Below are 21,889 nucleotides of genomic sequence, written 5' to 3'. Positions count from 1 at the left end.
CAACAATGAAACATCGATTCTATAGCAACAGTTTTTATAAACACGTTAGATCATTGATTTTTGATCTTTGCCAAAGGGGTAACGGTTATCGAGGCAGGTCCTGTTATTAATGGTCGAAGATTGTTGATGTATTCGTCATCAACCCATATTCGGCTCACTGCTGAGCTCGAGTCTCCTCTCAGAATGAGAGGGGGGGTTAGGCCAATAGTCCACCACGCTGGCCCAATGCGGATTGGCAGACTTCACACACGCAGAGAATGAATATAATTCTCTGGTATGCAGGTTCCCTCACGATGTTTTCCTTCACCGATTGAGACACGTGATATTAAATTTTTTAAAATGCACACAACTGAAAAGTTGGAGGTGCATGCCCTGAACCGGATTCGAGCCCACACCCTCCGGAATCGGAGGCAGAGGTCATATCCACTGGGATATCACTGCTCTTGATGTATATACTAACTTTATCCGTAGCATCAGCGACGGTGAGGACGAACGTAGAGAACACGGGTTTTGGCGACGCAGCGTTGTTGGGCCACACCTCGAGCGTGGCGCCCATGGGCAGACAGAACAGAGGCACTGACGTGGGGAACGCCAGACTGCGACGCTCTGTTGATGGATACCTGAGGCAGAACACAGTTGTCCAATATCATTATCAACCCATATTCGGCTTACTGTTTAGCACGACTTTCATTGGAAGACTTCACACACAAAAAGAATTAGGAAAATTTTCAAGACATGCACGTTTCCTCATGATGTTATTCCTTCACTGTTTGAAGCATGTGATATTTCATTTCTTAAAATGCACATAACTGAAAGTTTGGAGGTACCCCATTTTAATTTGTAGTGAATGTTGGGTATAGCAAAAAACCATATAAAAAATAAATGCAGTGTATGAGAGTGATTAGGAGTATGAATGAAGATCACTGAATGACGAAGTAAGTAATAATGTAACAGGAGAAAGTTGTGGTATAAAAGAGGATGTAGTGACTAATATAAAGAAAGGCTTACGTGTTTTGGGCACAAAGAGAGGATGATTGAAAGGAAAACATTAAAAGGGGATCGAGAACGGAAATGTTAAAAGGGGAAGCTCTTGGACCAAATCTAGTACATTGTCATTAAAGGCCTGGCCAAGAGAACCCTAAGACGATGAACTTTTATGATAGGATTGATCAAAATGGAAGAATCAAAGTAGACAAGCTGAAGTATTGCAGTCTCTGGCTAATCCTTACGGGAACAACGCGGGTTAGGCCTTAAGTCCACCACGCTAGCCCAATGCGGATTGGCAGTCTTCACACACAGAGAATTCAGAAAATTTTTAGGTATGCAGGTTTCCTCATGATGTTGTTCCCCCCCCCCGGTGACGCCGTAGTGGTTCCGCAGGGAGCTATCGGCACCTACTCAGACAGGAAAAAAAAAAAAATGTTGTTCCTTCACCGCTTGAGACACGTGCTATTTAATTTCTTAAAATGGAAATAACTGAAAAGTTGGAGGTGCATGCACCGGACCGCATTCGAACCTGCGCCTTCCGAATCGAAGACAGAGATCATATCTACTGGACTATCACGTCTTGGATTAACTACTTTTATTTATTTGTTTAAGTCTTAAAAGCGTGACAAATACAAAATGAGAATAAAAATAAAATAAACCAGCGCGATTACGATAAAAACTACGGTTCACTAATATAAATGAAGCCGCGCTAAAAGCTCTGCGTGGTTCATAGAAACGTGCAGTTTAATGCAGTTAAATATTGCTCTAGCCCCCAGAGGCCGGCCAAAGTTCATTAAACATAGCCTTTTAGCGCCGCCGGGCGTTAATTACCGACTCACTTTGTGAAAGTTATTTCAATTAGCGTTCAGTTTAAATATAACAGCACTCTCCATTCTTTTTCAATGATTCATTCTAATGCTAGCACCACATTACATTACGTATACTGTAACAGTTATAACTGCCTTATGATATTGGGCTTGATTAGTGAATTGGGTTTTGAATTTCGATGTACTTATTTTCTTTCTATCAAGAAACTTTCCATAAACATCAAGTTTGGCTTTAGGCTTCGACTCAAAAGTTAACTCACCTAAACAGCACTTCAGGTTTGTAAGCTATTAACGGCGGGCGATTCATTGACTTTTTGTAGCATAGGAACACGTTGCTGCCTATTAACCCTGTAAGATAAAATAGCTCATTGTACCTTGTTACTGATCAATGGATTAGAAAAAAGTTCTGAATTTTCGGAAAGACTGGTAGGAGTGACTAAGACTATAGCGACGATGTAGTGCGTGACCTACTATGGCGGGTAGCAGCAACAGTGACTGTACCATCATTTTGTGGTAGAGGAAACACCTCGAGCAGGTCCCAGGACTTGTGAAGAGGGTGTAGGTTTAAGGGATCCCTTTAGAATGCATTAACACTACCTCCCCTGCCCGAAATGTTGTCCATGCTCACTTTATGATAAATACAAAACATTATTAATAATTACAACACAAAACATAATTGCACAAACTCACTAACGAGAGTAACAGTGTTGCGATGATCACGCTGCCTAACAAAGAACTGAACTCAAGTCATCATATACCCTCTTAATTATACCATCACCGTTGCAATAAATTCCTCCTTTTTATAATAATATAAATAATGAATGTTCATATCACCCGTACTCGAGGACCTTGCAACAATACGCCAAGTCATCATGGTCATTATTATCAGCCGATGGACGTCCTCTGCTGGACATAGGCCTCTTGTATACACTTCCAAAGACAACAGTCTCGACCTCCAGAATCCTCCTTACTCTGGCTCCCTGCAATCTGTTTGATGTCCTCAATCGAACTAGTGGAGGATCGAGGATCGAGTACTAACACTGCACTTACCGGTGCGGAGTCGCCATTTCTGCACATTCGGACTACCACGTCTATCGGCTCTTCGAACTACCATACTGAAGAGATATAATTACCTTTATTTAAATTCTTCCCGATCATACAAAAGGCATGCGGCGGCGTTTCCCCCTTGCACGTGATGATGACGCACACGTCCACCACGACCAACGCGTTGCACGGCGCCGTTGGATGCGCGCGTCGGTACGTTATGAACGACTTGGCGGTGGAATTGTTAACGTTGGCCAGCCGGTCGCCAACGGACAACAGGACCATTTCAGCGTCGGCCATTAACCGTTCTCTACCTTCGTACATTACACCTGCGGAAAAGAAAAAAAAATAAAAGCAGTCGTCAATTGGCTACTTGGAAAAATATTTTGGATGGTCAGCGTGACTCTAAAACCAGCCATAATTAGATACAATTTCAGCTGGCCTATTCACTATTTAGGTCTATGATATCATTATCAACCTATTGAAGTGGAGAACACACTAATTATATAAATACTCTATAACCCGTCAAAATAAAAAAAAACAAATCATTTGACAAAATGTCATCCACATAATATGATACAAATTACAAATATCATCCGGTGCTTACGGTGTATATCATAGTATGTACACTTTGTTGTCCACTTCAATAGGTTGATAATGATAATAAAGACCAAAATAGTGAACAGGCCAGCTGGTCAGTTTTCAAAAGCATGATAGATACATATTCGGAACTCGCACTTGTCCGGTTTTTTGTTATTCGAACATCACGCTGAAACTACTGAATTAATTAAAATGAAACTTTTACACAGTTTGAGACCATAATATAAAGAAGATTATAGGATACTTTTTATTGTGAAAATAAAATACGAAGGGCTGAAATAGGGGTTGAAAGTTTGTATGGAAAGTCCTCAATTTTTAAAGTTAGGGTTTTAAAAAATTGTTCATAAATAATAAAAAAAATACTAAAACTATAATTCAAAAAAAAATAAAAATAAAAATTCAACCCCTAAGTGGCGAAATAGGGCTCGAAAGTTTACATTGATTTCCAAGCGGACGAAGTCGCGGGCGTCCGCTAGTATAGAATAAAACTCGGTCTAAACATTTTGTTCGTATCTCCAATGATTGTAAATAAAGACGGTCAATGAGATCGCCACACAACAATCACCTTTGGTATAAGTAAAATTATTTGAGGTCAACGTACTGAGGTTTACATCATTTATTTATTTTTATACAAATAGCTGTTTAGGAGATAAAAATCCAATGAGTGCAGGCGTTCAAATGTCGTCACAAGTAAGTGGAAATGACAAGGGCATCCTTGTTGATACAGTCGTTTAGATTACGTTTTGTTACAAATTAATACAATTTGTTAGGAACATACATAGATTTTTATACTTTTAGATATGTCAATAGCGCGTTGAAACTGAGGCAAACAAAGGTTTCAAACTGTCTTGATTTCATTAAGTCGCATAGTAAACAACGAAAGTTATTTAAACAAATAATACCTAAAAATTGTCTACGATGTCGAGTTGTGACTTGTGTGTTCAGACATTGTAAACACTATAATACTACATAAATATATGAAGTAAGTAAACACAAAATTGTGCTCAGTGGAGTAAGTAGCTAAATACGGATCATGGATGCAGTGATTTTGTAGCATCCTAAGCTCCACATCCTTATAAGGAGAGTCTACAATACCCTTACTTGAAAGAAAGAACCCTCTACAAGGCAAGGTTTTTTCCAAAAGATTTATATTATGTAGGTGTACATTTATATATTACTAGCGGACGCCCGCCACTTCTTCCGCGTGAAACTTGATGTACACTTTCAACTACCTCTACCCTACCCTAACCCTACACCTACCCTACCCTTACCCCCAACCCCTACCCTGCCCCACTCCTACCCTATCTGTCATAAGAAACTTCTCCTGACAATAACAAACACAAAAAAAAAATAGTAAAATCGGTCTAGCCGTTCACGCGCGATGGCGCGTGACCAAGGATTATAAATTGGGTCATTCCACGTCAAATCGACCAATAGTTGGACTCGACCCCTTTCGATTTGGATAAATTTTGGTCAGAAGTTTTCTTATATCCTATAACGAAGTTCTGCCGAAGAAAAAAATTAAAAAATTTTTTTTCAAAAGTTATGCAAAATCCAAAATTTCACTATTTTCCATATTTTTTAAATCTATGTTTTAAAAATCTCGAAAACTATTGCAATTAAAAAAATCGATTATGGTAAACTTCAAAGGGGATACTTGGGGCTATTAAAAAAAAAAAATTCCAAAAAAAAATTTTGAAAAATCTCCAATTTGTGAAATTTTGAATATTTGAAAATTGTCAAAATAGACCGTCGACAATAAATTTTTGGCTCAAATTTTTTTGTGTACTACCTTGTACCAATCTTAAAAGATCCTGAAATTTTTGGAACTGTGTTTTTTGTTTTTTCAAAAATATGAATTTTTCAAATTTGTTAAAAAAAAAATTTCTTAAATTTTTTTTTTTTAATCAGTTTGGCGAATCGCGTAATTTTGATATTTTGAACAGTTGAAATTTCACTTAGTGGCATAATGATGAGGAAAAATTGACGACCAAATTCAAACACCTGATGAGCTATTCCAATGGGCAAAAGAAAATGTTCACGGAATCAATTGTGACTTTGTTTCAAATGAGCAGATTCAGCGTACTCAAAAAAAACTTAACCAGAGATTTAAAAATGCTCTGCCAGTACAAGGAATCCGAAATTGTCATGCCGCTATTCCCATTTCAAGTGATGTGATGAGAGTAAAAACCTCATCCTCATCTGAGGAAGGAAAGGATTTCCAGATATTAAAAGCAGGTAAAAATCTGAAATTTCTATGTTAGTACTTTATCTATTTTAAGTTTGGATTTAAAGATTTAAATCATATTAACATTTTTCAGGTTAAGAAAAAGAAAAGGAGCAACAACAGTAACTGAAGAATTGAAGAAAAAAAAATTTTCGTAACAGAATGTCAAGTAAACTTACACGTAAAAAGCCCTATTAAATAAATTAATAACCAATAATAAACAAATATCATTAATGTTTTTTTTTCTCATCATTATGCCACTAAATGAAATTTCAACTGTTCAAAATATCAAAATTACGCGATTCGCCAAACTGATTAAAAAAAAAAATTTAAGAAAAAAATTTTTTTTAACAAATTTCAAAAATTCATATTTTTGAAAAAACAAAAAACACAGTTCCAAAAATTTCAGGATCTTTTAAGATTGGTACAAGGTAGTACACAAAAAAATTTGAGCCAAAAATTTATTGTCGACGGTCAATTTTGACAATTTTCAAAAATTCAAAATATCACAAATTGGAGATTTTTCAAAATTTTTTTTTGGATTTTTTTTTTTTTAATAGCCCCAAGTATCCCCTTTGAAGTTTACCATAAGCGATTTTTTTAATTGCAATAGTTTTTGAGATTTTTAAAACATAAATTTAAAAAATATGGAAAATAGTGAAATTTTGGATTTTGCATAACTTTTGAAAAAAAAATTTTTAAATTTTTTTTCTTCGGCAGAACTTCGTTATAGGATAAAAGAAAACTTCTGACCAAAATTTATCCAAATCGAAAGGGGTCGAGTCCAACTATTGGTCGATTTGACGTGGAATGACCATTCATTTTTATATTTATTATATAATATGTTAATATGTTATTCAGTGTCTGAGGAAAAATGGATACAAAACATTAATTCTGTCGCCTTAATTTTTGAATAAATCAATGCAATTTTGTAATAGCCGACGCCACGCGGTTTCACCTGCATAGTTCCCGTTAAAATATACCTATGACACTCACAAATAACGTGGCTTTTAGTATTTTTTTTTTTTATTCTTTGCTAGTTAGCCCTTGATTACAATCTCACCTGATGGTAAGTGATGATGCAATCTAAGATGGAAGCGGGCTAACTTGTTAGGAGGAGGATGAAAATCTACACCCTTATCTGTTTCTACACGACATCGTACCGGAACGCTAAATCGCTTGGCGGTACGTCCTTGTCGGTAGGGTGGTAACTAGCCACGGCCGAAGCCTCCCACCAGCCAGACCTGGACCAATTAAGAAAACCTCAATCGGCCCAGCCGGGGATCGTACCCAGGACCTCCGTCTTGTAAATCTACCGCGCATACCACTACGCCACGGAGGCCGTCAAATAATTTTCAATGTACCGACTATTGATAACCTACTGCAGGTGTTGCTACGATTTTGAAATAATAATATGCCCCATGTGGTACCTGGTTATGTGGAAATACGAGAATAAAATATTACCTATATGTTATTCAGTAAAGATTGTTTTTATTTCTGTAAAAAACAAAATATTACAATAACAAACGCGAAATCGTCGATAAGTATCGAATGTCCCATGCCTCAAATCGCCTTAGTCCTGTCGCTCCGATAAAATATATCGACGCGACACTGTAAGGATTCTGGTTTGTTTACTTAAGAAATATCTACCCAATAACAACAGGCAGTATATGTATCGATATATCTCATTGGACCAGTATTTTATCTACCACTAGCGGACACCCGCCGGTCACAACACTGGTTTAGTACCGCCTTCAAACTGATCATCAGTTAGAACATAATATGATACATAGAACTTAGTATGATATTATTTTTCGCTTTTTAGTTTAGTCACCATGTTTTGTGTTTTCAGTTAAGTCAGTTGTTTTTTTTTATTATTACATATTTTTAGAACACATGTTCCTTAGACATTTTTAATTAATTTTCCTTAAAGAATATAACCCTAGTGTCCCTAAAGAATACATATGACGGGTAGGTATATGCATTCTACGTATAGAATGTTTTAAAGTATTTACCAGGGTCATGCAATGAAGTCATTGAGAGTAGGAGGAATCCTGATAAAGGTAATAAACATAATGCGGTTGGTCTTTATTTGTTAAATTAAGGAAATTATAGTGTGGAATCAAAATATTTCAACCATTAAATTGGTTAACCACATTATAAAAAAAAAATCAATTAGTCAATATCATTAATTTTAATTAAATAAAGCCGTGATAGCCCACCTCCAACTTTTCAGTAGTGTGCATTTTAAGAAATTAAATATCCCGTGTCTCAAACGGTGAAGGAAAACATCGTGAGGAAACATGCATACCTACCCGAGAATTTTCTTAATAGGGATGATGACAGTTTTATAAATTGTATATAAATTAAGAGTACGCTTATAGTAAAGCAATCTTGTAGAAGGAACAGGGTATCTGCGATCATTACTTTCGGAGCTACAGGGATTTAAAGGGTCAGATTTGCGGCGCTGCCGCGGATCCCTGAAAAACGCCCCATACAAAATGGCACGAACTAATGACGTCGTAGGCAATGTAATGATCGTTAGATTTGTATGTGCGTACAAACAAAATTACTAATATCTTTGTTATTTGTGCGTTTATGTTTATAGTTCATATATTGAAAAATGTCACATTTAATGTAAGGAAGCTAAAACTGTATGAATTTTCATCTAATTACGATAAAAGATTTTTAATAGTTTTTTAAAATTTTATAATCTCATTTATTTTGCAAATATCCAGACAAACTTTGCTTTTTATATATAAATTAGTTAACAATGACCCGAATGTATCATAAAAAAAAATCAATATATTCAAACCTAGTCATCATCCCTATTATCTGCGTATGTCAAATCTGCCAATCCGCATTAGGCCAGCGTGGTGGATTATTGGCCTACCCCTCTCATTCTGAGAGGAGACTCGAGCTCAGCAGTGAGCCGAATATGGGTTGGGTTGATTGATTGAATAATTTTAGTAGTACTTTTTTTTAATGCTGTAGGGAACATAAATAACTTATTAATTTCAATACATTATAGGCAAGAGTGAATAAAGCAGTAGCGAGCTTCAACTTTGACATCATCACTTCTTTCCATTAGGCTAGTCAAGTGCGAGCCTATCACCTGACATAAAAAAATTTCAAATCAAATCCTTAAACAAATAGAGGTTTAATTCGACACCCACCGGCTGAATGATCCCCTGGGGGTGCCCCTAGAACATCTATGAATTCCACTGTAAGAGATGCAGTTGATGGAAGCGGACTTACTTGAAAGAGGCTATTCTATCCGTACCATACGATTATTTGACGACCTAACGTAACTACGTTAGAGAGATTACCAACATAGTGCCTAGTGGGAGTTTTCAATGTTTTCATACTGTGACGTTCGCGTAAACGTAAACTCGAATTTCTAAAAAATAGAAACAGTTGTAGAATAGTGCCATTAGATGGCGCGATTCGTCACAGTATGAAAACATTGAAAACTCCCACTAGGCACTCTGGTAATATGGTTCTAAACAGAGCAGTCCTGAGTTCGATTTCCAGCTCGGGCTCAAATCTAATACTCAGTTCAGTTTTTTTACCCTGGGTCTGGTTTAGTCGTATCCATCACCACGAATAAATTATTTTAGGTAAATACCTATATCAACTAGCGGTGGTCGATCCCTCCCCCTTCGTATACACAGATAGCATTCTGGTGACCGCATCGAGCCATGGTTCAAATTGGCGGGCAGTCCGGTCGGCGTTAGCTCCACTACTTCGTACCCATCTGGCACCCTTTCCCCTAAACCAGGGAATATTACACCTGAAACAATTAAAAAAACTTCATTAAATATTTTTAGGGCTAATCTAAAAGGGTAAAGTTTGTGGTGTTGTAGGGGGTATCTCTGGATCTATTAAACCGATTTTTAAAAATTCTTTTACCACTAGAAAGCAACATTCTATAATTTATCCCAGTATTCTCACGGGAACGGGAACTAAGCGAGTAAAACCGCGAGGCGTCGGTTTGTACATAATAAAGCTCTTTATGACCCTATCTTACAGTGGCGAAGAGTGGAATGTAGACAAAGATAACCCTTCCAAAGAAAAGGAAATTCATACTGATACAAACCTCGGTTTCTCATACATCCATAATTCCATACATACATACATTACAATAATGTATACCTATGATGTATGTATGGATTTTGAAAAGGTAACCCGCCGGGAATCGGCTTGTGTGGACTCTTTGCCGCTGCTTTCTTATCATAACTAGCAGACAGTGGCGTGCACAAGTTTTTTAACTAGGGTAAGAACTATACGTTGTTGTACCTGCTTCAATGTTTCAGTGGTTAGACTATGTGGCTTCAGAACACGAGGTCCTGCGTTCGAATCATGGGTTGGGTCATTGAATATTTAGTGAGCTTTGCATTCTTCCAAGAAATTTTCAGTTAAATTCTCAGCACATAGTTGGGAAATTGGTGATTTACACCTCCGTGCCTACAGAGACGTTAATGGTATGCGTCTACGTATCCGCATCGTATTGGAGGCATCGCCTCAGACGGATCGTAGTATTCTTTGTATAGAAATTCATACAAGCGCGTTCCAGTACTGATAATAATGCACTATACGTACAAAATAAAAAAATCCTTTTCCACTATAGTTTGTTCGTAATAATTCACGCAGGTAATGAATTCTTGCGTCTATGAAATACCACGCATATTTTTAAGAATCCAATGTGAAAGCTTTGTTCAATGTGACATTTTAAACACTACAGGGACAAATAAATAAAATGACGGTTCAATCAATTATTATGAATCCCTGCTATAACACTCAATAAGGGTCCAATTGATGACCCGATTTCAACCTTTCGTTATTATTTATTAACATTGGTCGTCGATCGGCTGACCCAAATTGTTGATAAAGTATTCTCGCTGCAACAGAATCACCATAATCATAATCTTAATTTCCTTTGCCCTGCTAAGCCTCTAAAGTGAGCTTGACTGACTGCAGTCTCACCAATGCAAAGCAAAGCAGGCCACCATAAAGGCCAAGTGCGCAAAAGACCCAGAAAGAAGAATAAGAAGCTTTTTCTTATTTGCTGCAACCAATTATGATGACCTCGCGTACTCAGTTATTTTAATGTATAACCGGATAGTTTGCGGTTCACATTAGGGTAGGGGTGTAGAAACACAAAATAAAGGCATTGTTAATGCTCCCCCAATATAGCTCCAATGGCTCAATGGTAAAGAGGCCAGGCCAGGCTATCACGGCTCTACTTCTGCTTACTGAGATGCTTGCATATCTCCCTTACTTCTTCCACTGTCATCAATCCTTTCATACAAGTTTGTCGGTTTATGGTAGGTACTCCTGACCTGGCCTTCAATGAGAATGTCCTGGATTTGAGTCAGGAAAGGTCGCCCTTTCCAACATTTCCCTTCCCGCCTAATAAATCCCTTTCAATAGTCTCCTTTCATCATTCATCCTCTCTATCTGCCCATACGATCTAAGCATAGGTACCTTTCTCGACTTTGGTCACTTCTTTATTAAAACATAAATCATAATGGAAAATGGAAATGAAAGAATTGACTAAATCAAATGTTTGCAACCACTGACATCAGCTTGTGTAAGCAAACCCTACCTGCGCATAGTTGATAGGATTTAAAAGACTAAAATAGAAGTCTTATAAGGCGAGCAAGTTAGCGCGTAGCAGAGAATATTTTACAATATTTTCTAGCGTATGACAAACGCCCATTATTTACTTATTCAATGTGTGGTATAAATACATACTAATAATAAATGCAAAAGACTGTCTGTTATCTTTTCGCGGCTAAACCGCTAATCCGATTTCGATGCATTTCGGTACAGTGATAAATTGGACTTTAGAGCAGAACATTTTAAAAACAGAACTTCACGCGAACGAAGTTGCCGGCCTCCGTTAGTCTATACTCTGTACTATTGAGTCCCAAATTTCCCCGAGGGTCCACGGTAGATTCCTACGTCAGCATCTCCAAAAAATGGGGGTTCATAATTCGTAAGGAAGGGTCCACGAAAATTTATCTGGTTTTATAGTGGTACTAGTACTATAGTGGTTTCATACCGAATGAGGAATTTTTCAGTGTATTGTTTACATCTTTTAATAGAATAGGTAGGTATATTCAAATAGCCTACAAAGGTTTTGTATGTAAATCGAGATTTGTACGTAATTACCTCAATGACTTTGCAGTTCGATCGAAGGTTATAAATAACCACATTTTTTCCTACACCTCTTTCTTTCCGTTTATTTGTTTTCCTTTATTTTATAGAAGACATTTAAGCGCCCGTGATAGCCCACTGGATATGACCTCTACCTCCGATTCCGGAGGGTGTGGGTTCGAATCCGTTCCGGGGCATCCACCTCCAACTTTTCAGTTGTGTGCATTTTAAGAAATTAAATATCACGCGTCTCAATCGGTGAAGGAAAACAACGTGAGGAAACCTGCATACCAGAGAATTATCTTAATTCTCTGCGTGTGTGAAGTCTGCCAATCCGCATTGGGCCAGTGTGTTGGGCTATTGGCCTTACCCCTATCATTCTGAGAGGAGACTCGAGCTCAGCAGTGAGCCGAATATGGGTTGATGACAACGACGACGATTTAAGCGCATTTTTAGGTAAGTAAAAATTGATAAGCTTTGGTTTTAGTACCTTTAGTACAAACCAAAAATAGTCTTCTTACATTACTCGATAGTTATCGAGTATCGAAACAAAAACATCAGATTAGGAAAAATTGTTTTAGAATTTAAAATATCGTGAGTGATTTTCATTATCTATGTACTTAATTACATTTGTTTTAAGGTTCAAATTCTTTTGTACGCATACAACGTCTAAAACTAGTAATTGTTTGATGTTGGTCGTAGCTAGATAGTCAGATACTAGTTAGGTTAACCCTTTGAAAGTTACCAGGCTACGTAGAGAGCAATGTCACTTAATATCTGTGGATCAATCAATAGAAATAATCATTGAAAAATATGATATCATTCAGACTTTTGAACCGCCTCCCTAGCCGATAGTAGGTAATCATTACTTGTACAGACAAATAAACTTGAATTAAAGTCCTTGACGTAAAATCTATGTAAATTAAGCGAATTCCAATTGAAATTCAATCGATTGTCGAGAAAAGAAATTTTTGAAATTGAGTTTGAATTGAATTTTTTGCCGAGAGCACAATTTAAAATTATATAAAAAAATAGACATGGCCTTTATTCAAATTCGTTTATAATATTATACGCGCCGACGCCGCGCTGTTTAACCCGCGTAGTTCCTGTTCCCGTGAGAATACGGAGATAAAATAAAATGACCTATGCTTTCTAATGGCAAAAGAATTTTCAAAATCGGTTCAGTAGTCCAGTCCAGTGATTACACCGTACAATTTCACAAACTTTACCTATTTATAATAAAAGTAATAAATAAAGAAGGTTTCAAATAAACGAACGAATTTGAATTTGGGTATTTTATAAGCAATCAAAAACCATCAAAAACCATCGAAGTTTTCGAAGTTATGATTGCACCTCGTACTAAAGGTACAGAAAAGCTGTAGAGCAAACTAAGTAGTAGTAATAACTTAGTAGGCATACAAAGATACATGTCCACAAATGGGTACACGTAATACGAGTTTTTACAACCTTTCTCGGTCTGGTTCATCCGAGCGAATCAAGGTCCCCGCGTGTCCTAGACCGAAAGAAATCTGTACGTAACTGTAGTAAATGGGAGGTCATACGGTGTATACCAATTGCGCGGTGCTATAAATAGAAGCATATAGGCATTGCTTGTTCCGTATTTTTAACATGCTTACATTAGCTTCACTTGTAACTATGTATGTAAGAAAATCTTGGAATCTTAATTTGACACACTTCCCGGTCTTTGATTAGGATGAAATTTTGCACACGCTCTGAGTTCTTATGTCAATACATGATTAGCTAAGGAACGTCATTACAAATCTAATATGGCGGCTTCCCCAAGATAGCGGACTGGCTGTTTGAAATAAGCCCCATGATATGGATGATATCAAATGAAAGGGTTTGCTGTCAGGTGTACGAAAAAAATAGTCACGTGACTTAAATCCAATATGGCGGATAGGCTATTTGAAATTGCACCCCCATAATATAACTAAATTGACTAATTGATTAGTGGTAAGGCTCCTTTATTGAACCTCAGCGGCGTCACCGGGGATTTCGAGTTACGCATAAGCGTCGGTCGCCTGATTGGGCTCGAGGTTAGAAGCAGAAGAAGAGCTGGCGGAACGACTCTAAGAATTGGACCTCTGTTTAGAGGACCATTCGGGAAGGATGTTGTAGCTTGAGTGTATCAGTTCTCGTTACGTTAGAAATTGGGGGGTAATGATTTGATTGGGGGGTGATGATTGTTTCTTATGTAACATCGATCTCCTATTAAAAAGTGGATGCACAATCAGCGACCAAAAAGCGTCCCCACTCAATGAGTGCTAAACACAACCTCTTGGCACTCAATTCAAATGGTCACATTTGCAAATTCAACCTTAAACTCAATCCTTAAGGTCGAATTTGCTCTGAATTATCTAAGGTAGGTATAATTTTCTTTACCAATAGTTCTAAACTGCCAAAGTAAAATTAGCCACATTTTAAGTGAAATTTTCTACATGATTGTGCGTCCTTTTATTATAAGACGTCAATGTTCTCAATCTAAGCAAGTTAATCTAAACGCATCCAACCGCTTTCTTGGTTGTGCATTGCTGGTGGACGTTTATTTTCTGCCCAATAACTAAGCGGATAGCTTGTGGGTACGACAATACTGACTGACAGGGACCGTATCCTACATCTCTTGAATTTGAATCCGAGGAGTTACAGATGGTTCATACATTGTTGCGTGATAGAATCTATACTAATACTATAAAGCTAAAGAGTTTGTTTGTTTGCTTGATCGCGCTAATCTCAGGAACTACTGATCTGATTTAAAAAAATCTTTCAGTGTTAGTTAGCCCATTTATCGAGGAAGGCTATTATAGGCTATTTATTATCACGCTAAGACCGAGGAGCGGAGCACCAATCAAAATGTTCAAAATCGGGGGATTTTTTCCTATTGATGAGAGCTTACGCTGGCGTGCGCTGCGTAAACGGTTTAAGTTTCGCAAAAATCATGTATGACAGAATTGTTCCCCTTTAAAAGTTCTAAAAAAAATTCCGCGACAGTTCCCGCAGGATTTGTGAAAAACTGAAACCCACGCGGACGAAGTCGCATTCGTCCGCTAGTAATTAATATTCAAATACAAACCTACAAACTTTCACATTTATAATCAGTAGGATATAAAATTAAACCTATAATATAAATCTGCAGCCTATAAATAATAAAAAATATAATGGTGATTTCACGTTTACTAATAAAATATGTCAACTGATTAGATAAGTGGATTATAAGAAATCTTGGTGAGTATCAGAGGCGTGTTAATCACCCACTGCTACACTATTAGAACTAGTTTGATGCGGGCTAAACGGTCAAGTTTTTCTGTAGAAAGTCCGTTATAAAAACCGGAAGCGTCATCTTTATTGATCGGTCAAGCTTCGCTTTGACTTATTAATTTATTTATTTGCACTTCTTCCCTACCCCTACCCTACACTACCCTACTCCTACCTCTACCCTACTTCTACTCTACCCCTACCCTACCGCTACCCTACCCCTACCCTATCCCTATACAACACCCATACCCTATGGGTATTGTATAGGGATAGGGATAGATGGACAACAAATGTTTGACAGATACTAAACAATGTAACATTTATGGAAAATTATTCATCGTTCATAATTATTTATTCTTCGAGTTTTTATTGTTTTTAAGATGTATTCTGCTATTTTTGGCAGAGACAAATCCAACGAATTAAAAACCATGAAAATCGGTCCAGCAGATCTCGAGTTGTAAGTGTTGTAACAAACACGACTTTCTTTTATATATATAGATTTGTTAAAGGTAATGTTTTGATAAAACATTTATTTCAAAGAATAGCATATTGAAGTCCTGCTGACCTATTTACTAATTTGGTCTATATCAGGGTTTCTCAAAGTGGGGTACGCGAACCGCTAGGGGTTCGCCATTCGACGGCAGGGGGTTAGCGACAAGATTTACGTAATGGTGGCTTGATAACTGATATCGAGTCAGAATTAAGGTTAAAACAAAGACATTTCTTTTGATACTTTATGTGTTAACTTTTATTCAAATAAAAACCTTATTTTCTTTAACAGTCTAATTAATTATTTTCTATGGGGGGGGGGATTCATTAGTTAAAATAAACATGAAATGAACGGACAAATGTCATCTACTTACTGTATGATATACACGAAGGGTTGTCAGTAGGCACCGGATGACATTTGATACATTTATATCTATTTCGTTTAAGTTCAACTAACAATACGTCAAAATTAGAGAATTAACCTGCAGGCCAAAAATTAGAATCATCTTTGTGCTACAGCTTTTTTTTAAAAGAGGAAATTTTCTTCATCTCAATGTTAGTTGTGGTCAACAACGTACTTTTTTTAAACAAATAATACCTAAATATCGTTTACAACGTCGAGTTGTGTGTTCAGGAAATAAATAATGGAATTAAAGATAAAATTGTGCATGACTGTGTGCGCTCAGTTTTGTATTATTCGGATCACTTTTTGCGGTGATTTTGTAGGGACCTATAGTATAAAATTATCATTGTTTGCGGCACGTTTTTTTGCTGTAAGCTTTCATTTCTATTACATTTCACATTGTAACAATAGTCAATGTACCTACTGTTAACATAACATGAAAAATGAGAAAAAAATGAGATAAACGAGAAAAAAAAATAAACTTCATTTTAAGCCCTTAGGGATAAAATTTTCAAAATGTTTAACTAATCGTATTTCACAAATATAACTTGAAAAATGGCTGATTTAAAATTTTTAGACAAACTTTACCCCTTTCAGTTTCCAACTCTTTCCTTTTATTTCAGAGACATTAAGTAAACTATGTTATGCTTCAAGGTCCAATTTATGTCTATACTAAATTTCATCCAAATCGGTTAGGCCGATTAGCCGTAAAAAGGTAACATACAGACTTACTTTCACATGAATATGGATGGATGGAAGGAAGGAATTCTAACCTTAGGTTAGGCTAAATAGTCCACCACCCTGCCTGCCCCAATGCGGATTGGCAGACTTGACACAGGCAGAGAATTAAGATAATTTTCTAGTATGCAGGTTTCCTCACGATGTTTTCCTTCACCGTTTGAGAAACCTGATATTTAATTTCTTAAAATTCACACAACCGAAAAGTTGAAGGTGCATGTCCCAGACCAGATTCGAATCTACACTCTCCGAAATCGGGGGCACATGTCATATCCGCCCAGTGGATATGACATCTGCCTCTATCACGGCTCTATTCTAACCTTACTCTATGGTAATGTGTAACGTTTCCTGTCCCACTCTATCTAAGCGACAAGCCAATAAATAGCAAATGAGGAGAATCGAATCTAGGATCTTTCAGGCTTCAATCAACCTTTCAACTACTAAGCTTTTGAGTTTAGAGTAGGTTGCAGTCCAGTAGTTCTCGGTATCATCGGTATCATATTACTCGCGTAGATAACGTTTGACAAATATTAATAATTTAATTTTGTGTTTTTGGGAATTGTATAAGCACGTGACAGTGACGTCACTGTTTACGTACCTTACCAGCAAAATAGGCATACCGAGCTAAACAAAAAAGGTTAAAAGAATGAAAGACATTCTTAAAGTGATAATACACTTTAAGAATGTCTTTCATTCTTTTAACCTTTTTTGTATTGTGTAATCCAAGCAAAAACGGGGTCAGCTATGAACCCTTCATTTATAATTCACGTAAAAGCTCACAAAAAACTGATCCATCAACGTGAAACCAAATATGTTTTCAGCGCTAAGTAAGTAACGTAGTAGTTGATAGCATAATACCACAAGACGATATGGTAAGAGATTCGACCATGATATGGTATTTTTGGCAGACTCGCAAGCCGTTCCCGCCAAACGATCGCTACCCCTCTCTAAATCCCTACTCATTACGAAACAAGTCGCGCCACCTGACGTCATATCCGTCTTAGACTACCATTTCCTACAATATAGAGATAAAGTGAGTCTTGCAGCAGAAAATAGGCTACTTTTTATCCTGGATTTATGGTTCTTGAGATTTTCACAAAGCAGATTTCATGCGAACGAAGTCGCGGGAGTCCACTAGTAGGGCATAAATAATAACTGGGCAAGTTAAATAAAAATAACAGTAAATACCTACGAAGACGTAAGAATCTATACTAATATTTAAAGCTGAAGAGTTTGTTTGTTTGAACGCGCTAATCTCAGGAATTAGTGATCCGATTTGAAAAAGTCTTGCAGTGTTAGATAGTCCATTTATCGAGGAAGGCTATAGGCTATATATTATCCCCGTATTCCTACGGGAACGGGAACCACGCGGGTTAAACCGCGCGGCGTCAGCTAGTAACTTTATAAAAACATTGTATCTTCAAGGGAACAAAGTCTCAGGCGTCCATTAGCTATACAATAGGAAGGGTACAAACAAAGAGCGATATGAAACCTAATAATAACCATTCTATGTTGTCAGTTTGAAGGAATGTGAATAGAAATTACCAGCACCGATATTATCATAGCACAACTGTAACACAATGCCTCGCCGCAGTCTATGTTACGTGTAGAGAAGTCATACGATCTGGGGGCTTAACCACAATCAATATCGACATTAATGTACCAGTATTTATGCTACTCTACTTTGACTCCCTCCGATTCCGGAGGGTGTAGGTTCGAATCCCGTCCGGGGGGGCATCTCCATCTTTTCAGTTATATGCATTTTAAGAAATTAAATATCACGTGTCTTAAATCTGGATATCTGAGAATTTTCTCACCGTGGGCGTGTGCGAAGTCTGCCGATCCGCATTGGGCCAGCCTGGTGGAATAATTGACCTAACCCCTCTCATTCTGAGAGGAGACTCGAGCTTAGCAGTGACATAAATATGGGTTGGATGATGATGATGATGATATGCTCGTGCTTTTTAATTTTATCATTACTTCATTATCAACCTATATTCGGCTCACTGCTGAGCTCGAGTCTCCTCTCAGAATGAGAGGGCTTAGGCCAATAGTCCACCACGCTGGTCCAATGCAGATTGGCAGACTCACACACACAAAGAATTAAGAAAATTCTCTGGTATGCAGGTTTCCTCACAATGTTTTTCGTTCACCGTTTGAGACACGTGATATTTAATTTCTTAAAATGCACACAACTGAAAAGTTGTAGGTGCATACCCCGGACCGGTTGCGAACCCAAACCCTCCGGAATCTGAGGCAGAGGTCATATCCACGTGTTTCACATCATTCTCATTACTAGCCTATTTTAATGACCAACTACAGGGCAGGCCTCTATCCTTACAAGAGAGGCCATATGGAGCTTAAGCCCACCGCACTGCCTAAATACTACATACAGATGGGCATTAGAATGTCTCACAAATTGAGACTCATAAACAAAAATTCATAATTTCATCTGAAAATATGACTAATGTAAAAAATCACAACAGATAAAAATATTACATGGGAAGACATTGAATCATATGAGTTATCAAGGCATTATTACTATACCATTGACAAAAATGTTTGCATAGATTATCCTTAAGTGTATGACCATCAATATGTATGACAAAGTTTATGAGACTTGAATCACTAAACAGATTATAAATAACCAATTGTGTCCTAGAGAATCATTATGCAGGAGACATGTACTCATAACTAATTACGGACATAATAAGTGCTAGTACAAGCTTTTATTACATTTACTATCGGACACCTGTAACTTCATCCGCATGAAGCCCTACCCCTACCCAAAACCTAAATTAACCAAATGGTAAAGGTAAAACATTGTGAGGAAACATGCATACCAGAGAATTTCCTTAATTCTCTGTGTGGTGGCCAGAGTGGTGGACTATTGGCATATTCTGAGAGGAGATTCTTGCTCAGCAGTGAGCCAAATATGGGTTAATAATGATGGTCCTGAATGCTTGTTTCAGTTTACCATTTTCAGTCTTTTAATTTCAATTTTTCACCAGCATTTTTGAAGTTAATAGTTTACAGGTAATTTCTCAAACAAAATATTGTATTAAAAAGGTTAAGTTTAATTAAGATAAAATATAATATATATACAGTAATATAGAGAATCCAATGCATTAATAACAGGAAGTCCATGACATTTATTAACCTTCATAAAGCCGTTTATAGACCATGAGAAAGTGGTTTTTTTTAATAATACAAAGCAATTATAATTAATTATTATTAAAATCTGAGGTAACTGCTCTGGCATCCTATTAAATAACTCATTGTCATCCTATTTTTAACCGACTTCCCAAAAGGAGGAGGTTCTATGTTTGGCTGTATGTATGTTTTTTAATGACACAAAGGGCCAGGCTTCTCTCAGTTGGTGTTAAATAATGTGATGGGTAGCAGCAATATTGATTGTACCATCATTTTCTAGTAGAGGAACTACCTCGGGCAAGTCCCAGGACTTATGACCTTGGGTGTAGGTTTAAAGGATTCTTTCACAATGCATTAACACTTACTTTCCATGCCAGACATTTTCTCCATGTCAATGTAACAATTTATAATCAGTAATCAACACAAAACATTATCGCACAAAATCACTAACACAACTAGTTTGTGCTGCGTAAAGCTTTGGTCTCTATAACGTGCCACTGCTGCTCTGTGCTGAGACTACAACACTGACGGCGACGGAACAAAAGACCACTCTTGACTTTTTCATAAGATTATGTGTCCTACGCTGCGGTGTGCAGCACAATCAAGAGACCATAGCTTAACAAAGAACTGAATCCAAGTCATCAAATACCTCCTTGTTATAATAATATTAATAATTAATGTTAATACCACCAGTACTCGAGGAGCTCTTATCATTCACACATGCCTTGGAGAGCATGTCAAACCTATGGAGTGTTGAACTTATGAATATAAGAGTAAGTAAGGAATGTTTGTTGTGTTGAGTGTCATTTATGTAATTTGCTTAAGTTGGCAAGGCAGTGCTTCCCCTGACGAGCTGACACAAAAAGCTCTACTACTATTAAATAAATAATAGACAAACAACTACTTACTTATATCTGTGATCGGCGGCTTAGTACTGTAACCTTTTAGGTGGCCAGAATCGGAGTCGTCGAGTATTTCGGGTTTCTCGGGCAGCCCGGCCACCACAAAATACTCCGCTACACGCCTCTCGTCCATTTCTATATACTATTTATACTTTTCATTTAACACCTACAATGCAAATTCAATAAACATAAACACGAACCGAGCGAATAAAAATCCACCACGGTCTTTAACCTTTCACAGTACACAAGTAATAAAAGAATATATTTTTAGCACACAATCACTATTCAGTGTCTTTTATGTAACACTATGTTATCGTCACGAATAAAATATACGAACAAAATAAACAAGCGACGTTATTAAAAAATTATAACCAAAAATGAACTCACAGATTACTTGCAACAGATAACGAATTATTTCGCCAGCAAATTAAGTATAATCACTGCATTTACGTGTTACTAAAATGGATAATAATCATTTTGTTAATGTAAGATATGGCTTTATGCATATAAATAAGGTTTTATAATAATCATTTCGTACATATTTCTTAAAGTTTTACACATAGATTGCTGGACTGACATAAACGTAACTGGCGTAATCACAGCACAGCACAGCATCACACAACACAAGGCACACTATAGACAACTAAACTAAACTAACCACAGGCTATGTGTTTACTACACAGTGACAAATGAAGGTTTACTATAAAGTCTCTAGGGATTTACGATTATATTTGTTATCGATTATATCGATGATTTCGTTTTGTCTTACAATATAATTTATTCATTGACTATTTGTCAATGAATAAATTAGTTTAGTAAAAGATGGAGTAACGTTTCATTAGTAAGCATTTCTACTTTAATTTTATCTTTGTAATAAAAACAATTTTTAAACAGAATCGATTCTTTTGACGGAGCAATAAAAAAACGATCAAGTAGTATAAGCGATGTTTTGTAAAAATTTTAGCGTGTGTGTATTGCAAAGACCTTATAGTTTAAGGTCTTTGGTGTATTGCGAGCTCAGACTAAATATATAAGGACTAGTATCGCACCCAAATTCACGAACAAAATTTTCTGCCATTTTCTA

The 21,889-nt window shown here is 36.9% G+C and overlaps 1 protein-coding gene across 9 annotated transcripts in view; it reads right to left on the bottom strand.

Moving 5' to 3' along the window:
* The window catches only part of LOC112054150 (DENN domain-containing protein Crag), a 56,569-nt gene extending 35,147 nt beyond the window's left edge, over nucleotides 1-21,422 (bottom strand). For 5 of the 9 annotated variants that reach the window (XM_052886602.1, XM_052886605.1, XM_052886603.1 and 2 more), the window contains exons 1-6: nucleotides 21,193-21,422; nucleotides 20,812-20,971; nucleotides 9,314-9,478; nucleotides 2,948-3,187; nucleotides 2,075-2,162; nucleotides 461-620 (exon numbers count right to left, since the gene is read on the bottom strand). In XM_052886602.1, coding sequence (XP_052742562.1) covers nucleotides 461-620; nucleotides 2,075-2,162; nucleotides 2,948-3,187; nucleotides 9,314-9,478; nucleotides 20,812-20,938 — 780 coding nt within the window. In that variant the 5' untranslated portion in view covers nucleotides 20,939-20,971; nucleotides 21,193-21,422. Of the gene's footprint in view, nucleotides 1-460; nucleotides 621-2,074; nucleotides 2,163-2,947; nucleotides 3,188-9,313; nucleotides 9,479-20,811 lie in introns of all 9 variants that reach the window. The other 4 variants (XM_052886600.1, XM_052886607.1, XM_052886601.1 and 1 more) reach the window with 4 other exon arrangements.
* Nucleotides 21,423-21,889: the final 467 nt, after the last annotated feature.

The sequence above is a fragment of the Bicyclus anynana genome, chromosome 17, assembly GCF_947172395.1.
Source record: "Bicyclus anynana chromosome 17, ilBicAnyn1.1, whole genome shotgun sequence".
NCBI lineage: Eukaryota > Metazoa > Arthropoda > Insecta > Lepidoptera > Nymphalidae > Bicyclus > Bicyclus anynana.
Note: the sequence above shows the minus strand (reverse complement) of the source record. Positions and strands in the feature narration are given on the sequence as shown.